Source organism: Ipomoea triloba, chromosome 14 (genome assembly GCF_003576645.1).
Source record: "Ipomoea triloba cultivar NCNSP0323 chromosome 14, ASM357664v1".
Taxonomy (NCBI): Eukaryota; Viridiplantae; Streptophyta; class Magnoliopsida; order Solanales; family Convolvulaceae; genus Ipomoea; species Ipomoea triloba.
In genome coordinates, this window is record NC_044929.1 from 9,479,749 (window position 1) to 9,487,711 (window position 7,963).

Sequence of the window (7,963 nt, forward strand, 5' to 3'; positions counted from 1 at the left end):
TAAGCTAGGTTGTAGGCCAAGTAGTTGTTAGTTAAGACTTAAGGTGCAAATTAACTCCCAAAAGCAAGAATTGAAAAGCCGCTATGTACTAGCTAGCTACCGGGTAGTTAGCCAACGCTCTTCATACCTCTCAAATACTATAATATACACACCGGTAAGTAATCAAGAAACTAAGGCTATTCTTGGACTGATAAAACTGCAAAATTATGTGTTTGGATTTTTTGTGTTAATTTTTGAGTAATTGATCAAGAAACTAAAATTACTGAAGCGATGAAGCCCGCCGGAGTGTTGGCCGGAGTATTCCTACTGGTGGCAGTGTACTGCGCTCTGGACCCGTTCAAGCACGGCGCATTCTCGGAGTTCCCGGACTTCGAGGTGTACGAGGTGGACACGCCGGCTTGGTCAGAGCTTCCGCCGGAGAAGGACACGCAGAACCTGCTTCAGAAGTCGGAAATTAAGTTCCCCAACCAAATTCACGGACCGGAGAGCATCGCCTTCGACCCGCAAGGCCGGGGGCCCTACACCGGCGTCGCCGACGGCAGGGTTTTGATGTGGAACGGAGAGAAATGGATCGAATTTGCCTATACCTCCGCCAACAGGTCAGCCAAAGTCCTTTAACTTTGCGGTAAGGGTAGCCCAAGGGGTAAGAGAGTTACACATGCAATCGATAGAGGTTCGATAGAGGTCGTGGGTTTGAGCCGGTCATGGGTAACCTAGGCTGGCTTAACTTCGTGTGATTCTTTGCCGACTAGGATCACAGGCCCAAGGATTTAATCACTCGCACAGTCAGGAGTGACGTTTACCTCGTTAATCCAAAAAAAAAAGTCCTTCAACTTTTCAATTATTCTGGTTACAAAAGGCGAAATTCTCGACCCTCACACACGACCGATAGGATTTATAAAAGTAGTAAATAACGGTGGAAGGCTAGTATCTAGTGCCCCTAGGAATCGAGAAACTTGGAATATTGATCTCCAGCCATAGTTGATGTCTTCTCAATGATGTATTTGTATTATTGGGCTCTGGTTGACTAATAACTTCTATCTAATCAAACTAAATCCAACATCCACAACATTGGGTGTAACTTTCATATTGCTGTTAGTGGTCTGATCCTATGTCCTTACCCGCAATATGTCACAAGGAACCAATTGAGGGCACTGTTCAAATATTCTTGAAAACATTACTATTATTCTCCCTTTATATACAGTTCTTGGTGTTGGGTTTAATGCAATATATTGTTGTCTTGTTTGTGGTTTGCATTTTCAGGTCTACTGTGTGTGACCCAAAACCCAACCCAACCCCTGTGAGCTATGTAAAGGATGAGCACATCTGTGGCAGACCTTTAGGTTTGAGATTTGACAGAAGGACTGGTGACTTATACATTGCAGATGCATATTTTGGGTTGATGAAGGTTGGACCTGAAGGTGGGCTAGCAACAACACTATCAACTGAGGCTGAAGGAGTGCCTCTTACATTTGGGAATGATCTGGACATTGACCATGAAGGGAACGTCTATTTTACAGACAGCAGTACTAAGTATCGCCGAAGGTAACTTATGGATTCTTCTCTTTTTAAGTGGTAGTGGTTTGCATATATCTATCTCCTGGTGTTGTTTGTTTTCTATCTTTAATTCAAATTCAGAGCGTTACGGTTCTACCTAAAGTCCACATAGCATTAATCTATTTGGAAAAGAAAATGCACTGGTACGGTTTCCATATTTTCCCAGATCAAAAACTAACTTCAATTTTCAAGCTGGACAAAAATTAGATGTTATTAGCATCTAGATAGTTTGGAATGGTATATGATATGGCAGTTGAATAATTGCAACTAAGGGGTTTCATCAAAGCGTAACCTTAAATGTCATTATTATCTGGTTGCAAGATTCATAACTTTCGTATGTGCCTTCAGGAATTTTTTGCAGCTGGTTTTCTCGGCAGAAGATTCAGGGAGGGTTCTCAAATACAACCAAGCAACAAAAGAAACCACCGTTCTAGTGCGCAATCTCCAGTTTCCGAATGGCCTGTCTCTAAGTAAGGACGGGTCCTTCTTCGTATATTGTGAAGGTTCCAAGGGCAGGTGCGTTATATTTCTCACTTTGTAGTTTTATATACGGTAGAATTGAAGGATTTTCAACTAAAACCCTAAGCTTGATATTGAGAATTTATATGCTCGACGGGTAGTAAAGTTCTCATTACAATTGTTATGTCTCCTAATCTAAGTAGATCTATCTTGTGTATGCTAAGGCTATAATGCAGAAGCAGAACTTTTGATTCCCCTCTTTCGCGTTCTGATCCTCCAACCCAAAGAAATTGCTTTGTGGGGTAAAATCTAAAGCTGTATAAGGTTACAGTTAGTTCATATATATGGCATTGTCGAGAATTTGATATAATCTGTTTTCTGAAGCAAAAATAAAAAAGAACTAATGAAAAGATATAATGCTTGAACTCAGAATGGCATGTTAACATATATATAGATGTGATTGAACTTGCTTGCTCTCTCGTGATCTCGTTATGGATGGTGTTAAAACTAGAACTGTGTATCCCTTTGTAGATTATCCAAGTACTGGCTGAAAGGCAAGAAATCAGGGACAACAGAAGTTATGGCGATTCTGCCAGGTTACCCCGACAACGTTAGAACTAATGGAAGAGGTGAATTCTGGGTAGCAGTCCACTGTCGTCGAACATTGTACAGTCACATATGCAGTATGTACCCGAAACTGAGGAAATTCTTGCTGAAGCTTCCAATTTCTGCAAAGCTGCAGTACCTGATGCACATCGGAGGTCGCCCTCATGCAATCACAGTGAAGTATAGCCCAGAAGGTAAGGTTCTTAAAGTTTTGGAAGACAGAGCAGGGAAAGTTGTGAGGGCTATTAGTGAGGTGGAGGAGAGGGATGGCAAACTGTGGATGGGCAGTGTCTTAATGTCTGGTATAGCAGTTTACAAGTTGGAGTAATTGGCTCTTTCATTTCATCAGTTCTTTGAGCTCCACTGTGGTTTCTGCCCTTCAATTTCAAAACTCTGTTTAGTAGTTAGTTGTGTTGAGAACTTCAATGGCTGTTATGTATTCCCTATTATTTTCCCAATACTAAGTATATACCATGTAACGTTTTCCCTAATATAACATTAGCATTACAAGTTATAATAACGTTTTCCCTAATATAACATTAGCATTACAAGTTATAATATTAAGGTGTTTGTTATTTAGTGCAACCCTTACAGTTAGGCTACAATTAATATAAGGAGAAAGGATGGTTAGGTTTAGGAGATTTAAAGACATACAACTATTACAATGATGGCATGCGGCTATTTAAGGTCTTCGGCCTGTTAACATTAATTCCTTATACACTATCTAGATAGAGTTGAGTACAAGCGAAAGAAATAATCAGAGATATTCACATTAGTTCTATGGTTGGAGGGTTAGTATGCATATTATGATTATTGATTGTCATGCAATTATGTGCCTACGTAACTTATTTGCTTACCTACGATATTATCAATAGCATATAAATCTCTATAATTTAAATAGTGTGGTAAGATTTTAACAAGAATTTAAAATGTGTTGGTGTAGCTAGTTGCAATGATAGTATGTACATTTCTTAGAAAGCAACAAAGCTGAGGTAGATTACTGCCTAAGATCAGAGGTGAAACAAAGTCAAGTTAGACAGAGTTTTAGTACAACTAATTATCCTGAAGATAAGCCTTAGAAGCTAAAGAGTGTGCTATCATATTAGCTTGTCTAGGAATTAAGCGAATATAACAAGATAAAAAGTAGACATAATCCTCCTACAATCATTTATAGTAATGCCAACGTAACACCTGAGCACGATCAATGTAGATGTTAAGTTGCGATGAAGAGTGGAGCATTCAGTATGCAAAATAACTGAAGTGACTCCACGCTAAGTCATGACAAAGCTTCTTTACAAGCAAGTGATTCTCGCCAGCAAGGGATTCGAACATCCCGTAGAACCCCATTCTTGGCTATTGAAAATGCACATGACAGCATGAATAGAGTAGCACCAAATGTAGCCTTGTTGGACGCTGTAGACACCCCTGCATTAAAGAAGCACGTAGCAGGTTGCACTCTGGTGGGTTTCGTGGCCATCGACTAGACTAATGGGGCTGAGGAATTGCTCAGCTGCACTGAAACGTTGTCGGGCACTTGAGACCAGGAGACCGGAACGCAGCTATGTTCGCCATGTTCCAGACCACCTTTGGCAGCGGCAGCACAACCTCCCACATGACACCATTCCTTGATTTCCAAAGGTGGTATAGGACTGCTACAACTTTCACCAGTACATCCTTCGTGAGAACGTCCATGGCATTGCTAAACCAAATTGGAAAGGTGCCACCATATACGCATGAGACTATAAGGGAGGACACACGCCAAACTTGTTGTGCAAAGTTACACTTAGCTAGGGAGTGCATAACATCCTCATGGGTAGTTATACACATAGGACATGCAGGGCTCACCTCAACTCTCTTTATAATAAGGTTGGTAATAGTAAGAAGAATACCATTAATTGCTCTCCACATAAAGGTCCTCCATTTGGGGGACTTTAGGGCCTGTTTACTAATTAAAAATTTTCTCCTGTTTTCTGAAAATTTGGAAAATTAGAAAATAGAAAACAGAAAACATGTTTACTAGCACAGTTTTCCATTTTGGAAACAGGAAATAATTTTCCAGTTTTCTAGAAAACTGAAACACTATTAAAACACTACAAGAAAAATGCACATAGACAACACTAAAAAGACGACAGTTTTTGATAAAAGTGTTGTTATTTGTGTAAAAGACAACACTTTTGGACAAAACAGTTGTCTTTGACGCAACACTTTTATCAAAGACAACTGTTTTTACCGAACCGTTGTCTTTAGTGTGTTGTCTTTGTGCATTATGTCAAAAGACAACACCGCAAAGACAACGATTTAAAAAAAAAACATTGTCTATGTACATTTTTTAAAATAAAAGACAACAGTTTTATGTAACCTTTGTCGTTGGTGTGTTGTCTTTAAGTGCGCGATTTTTCTTTTTAAGACAACGGTTTTATTTAACCGGTGTCGTTTGTGTGTTGTCTTTAAGCACACTTGAATAGACAACACTTCAAAGACAACGGTTTATTAAAACCGTTGTCTTTGTGCACCCATTTTTTTTTTATATTTAGACAACGGTTTTATTTAACCGTTGTAGTTGGTGTGTTGTCTTTAAATGCACTTGAATACACAACACTACAAAGACAACGGTATTTTAAAATCGTTGTCTTTGCGTGTTTATTTTTTTATTTTTAAAGACAACGGTTTTATTTAGCCGTTGTTGTTGGTGTGTTGTTATTAAACACATTTTAATACACAACACTTCAAAGACAACAGTTTTTAAAACCGTCGTCTATATGCATTCGGTTTTTTAATTAAACAACGGTTTTATGTAACCATTGTCATTGATGTGTTGTCTTGAAGTACACTTGAATACATAAAACTACAAAGATAACGGTTTTTTAAAACCGTTGTCTTTGCGCGTTTATTTTTTTTAAAGGCAACGATTTTATTTAGCCGTTGTCGTTAGTGTATTGTCTTTAATAATAATATTTATATAAAATCAAAATCAAAATTAAAAAAAAAAAAAACAAGTTGAGGGTTCGGCCATCAAGGCTCCTATTTAAGGAGCCTCAAGGCTCTATTATTTCCTAATCACATTGAGGGTTCGGCCATCAACTCCAAAGTTTTTTTTTTCTTTTATTAATTTTATTAATTAAGGGTGTTTTGGGAAAAATTATTTTTTCTTAAAACACCATATGCAAATGCTTCTAAATGCAGTGTTTGCAAAAATTTATCAAATAATTAATTTAGCGTTTTAACAACACCTAGTTTCAACAACACTCAATAGACAATAGTTTTTAATTGTTGTCATTTCAATAAAAGACAACGGTTAAAAACCGTTGTCTTTCCGCGGACTTATAACAACCGGTTTCAACAACACTCAAATCGTTGTCTTTTCAAGAATAGACAACGGTTAAAACCTGTTGTCTTTGCACGGGACTTACAACAACACTGGCTTCAACAACACTCAATAGACAACGGGTTTTAACCGTTGTCTATGTGCGTGACTTTCAACAACACCGACTTCAACAACACTCAATAGACAACGGTTTTTAACCGTTTTCTTTTCTAGAAAAGACAACGGTTAAAAATCGTTGTCTTTGCGTGGGACTTACAACAACACCAGCTTTTGCGTGGGACTTACAACAACACCAGCTTCAACAACAGAAATTTTACCTCATAGACAACGGTTAAAAACCGTTGTCTATTAGCATTTTTCTTGTAGTGAAAACTGTTTTCTAAATGAAAAGCAGAATCAGCTATCATCTATTAGACTATATGTCACTATAACCACATTCTCACCATTATCTACTTACATATGTGTTCATTACTATAATTACATTCATTATCATCTTCTATCTTTTCTACTTGCATTACTTATTTAAACATAACTTATTTGCTTATGCTTAAAATTATACATCATTTACATTATCAAAATTAAAAATTGAAATCTATACCACGTTTTATATTTTGATTGAACTCAATTGTTTTTTTTTATTCGTTAGGATATTTTTAATTATGTTATATCGGATACAAGTTTGGTCCCGATATTGGATATCGAAATTTCACGTATATTACTATATTAGAGTTCAAAATAAAAATTATATATTCTATACATGTCATTCAAATAAATATATCCAAACATATTTTAAATATTATCTCAAAAATTATTAATGTTATCTAAAGCAAATTTTATGTGAACATAATACGTTATTGGTTCGGATATATTTTTATTTATTGTTAATTTTATTACATTAATCTAAAAAAAATAAATTTGAAAAAATAAGTGTTAGTAAACAAGTTTTCTAAACAAAAAACAGAGAATGAAAACTGAAAAATTGAAAAACAGGAAACAGAAAACAATTTTCTGTTAGTAAACAGACCCTTAATTTTCCATAATAAGCTCCATTTACTAAAGCCTTCAAGACTGCAAGAGAATTCTCCCATAACGTTCCTATACCCACTCATGACCGTATAATATCTTCCAGGATCTATATACCAGTACTATAAATCCTCATATGTGAGGCTTATAGGAATTCTGGAAATACGGTCTAGGCAAAAATATGTCCCTTAAAATAGCCATGTCCCAAGAATGAGACTCAGGGCCAATTAACCCAGACACCTTAGAGTTACGTAGATATTGAGGCATAGTAGTATGAACCATTGGGTTTGAGTCATCAAGTAGCCATGGGTGACCCCAAGGAGGAAAGGCAACTCATCGGTCCGCATGTAGGGAAGGCAGCCAATAATCATTTCTTCTAGGCCCGCAAGTAGGGAAGGCAGCCCAGCAAAGCCTCACACCTAAAAAACAAAAGGAATTATACTGACCTGCATGTAGGGAAGGCAACCCAATGAGCCTGCATGTAGGGAAGGTGACCCAATGAGCCTACATGTAGGGAAGGCGCCCCAGGGAGCTTGCATGTAAGGAAGGCGGCTCGTTGGCTCGCAAGTAGGGAAGGCGGCTCGTTAGCCCGCAAGTAGGGAAGGCAGCCGAACACCATTTCTTCTGGGCTCGCAAGTAAAGAAGACGACCAAATGAGGCATCACGCCTCCCAAAAAAAATCTTTCCTTTTTTATACAGGAAATGTCTTGTGATGGGGCCATGAGACTTTCTTTTCCTTCCCCCTCTCTTTATGGGTGAGGAGTTGACCAATAAGAATAATGGTAATTTATTGGGTTAACGAAAAAGGAAGCTTGTAGCAAAACAAATAAAGGAAATACTGTAACACCCCGATATTTAAAACCATATTATTTTAATAAAATATCATCGAAAATAAAAATTTATTTTTTATATCCTAAATATTTTAATCCTAATACTTTCAAAAACAAATTATTATTGCTTCAAAGTTCAAATAAATTATTTTATACGTTATAA

At 37.3% G+C, this 7,963-nt stretch overlaps 1 protein-coding gene across 2 annotated transcripts; it reads left to right on the forward strand.

Moving 5' to 3' along the window:
- LOC116003541 (protein STRICTOSIDINE SYNTHASE-LIKE 3-like) lies at window positions 1-3,156 on the forward strand. Of its 2 annotated transcripts, XM_031243438.1 has the most exons (5): window positions 1-154; window positions 269-599; window positions 1,264-1,545; window positions 1,906-2,073; window positions 2,548-3,156. In XM_031243438.1, the coding sequence occupies exons 2-5, from the start codon at window positions 271-273 to the stop codon at window positions 2,948-2,950; spliced, it is 1,182 nt and encodes a 393-aa protein (XP_031099298.1). In that variant the 5' UTR covers window positions 1-154; window positions 269-270; the 3' UTR covers window positions 2,951-3,156. The 2 variants fall into 2 exon arrangements, with proteins under 2 accessions (XP_031099298.1, XP_031099297.1); XM_031243437.1 differs by lacking the exon at window positions 1-154 and having other exon boundaries at window positions 167-599.
- The last annotated feature ends 4,807 nt before the right edge of the window (window positions 3,157-7,963 follow it).

What these genes read in the sequence shown, in the direction of transcription:
- LOC116003541 (XM_031243438.1), top strand. Translation starts at nt 271, where the DNA reads ATGAAGCCCGCCGGAGTGTTGGCCGGAGTATTCCTACTGGTGGCAGTG. An exon ending in AGTACTAAGTATCGCCGAAG is followed by an intron (nt 1,546 to 1,905) that starts GTAACTTATGGA and finishes ATGTGCCTTCAG; the next exon opens with GAATTTTTTGCAGCTGGTTT. An exon ending in TGTGAAGGTTCCAAGGGCAG is followed by an intron (nt 2,074 to 2,547) that starts GTGCGTTATATT and finishes ATCCCTTTGTAG; the next exon opens with ATTATCCAAGTACTGGCTGA.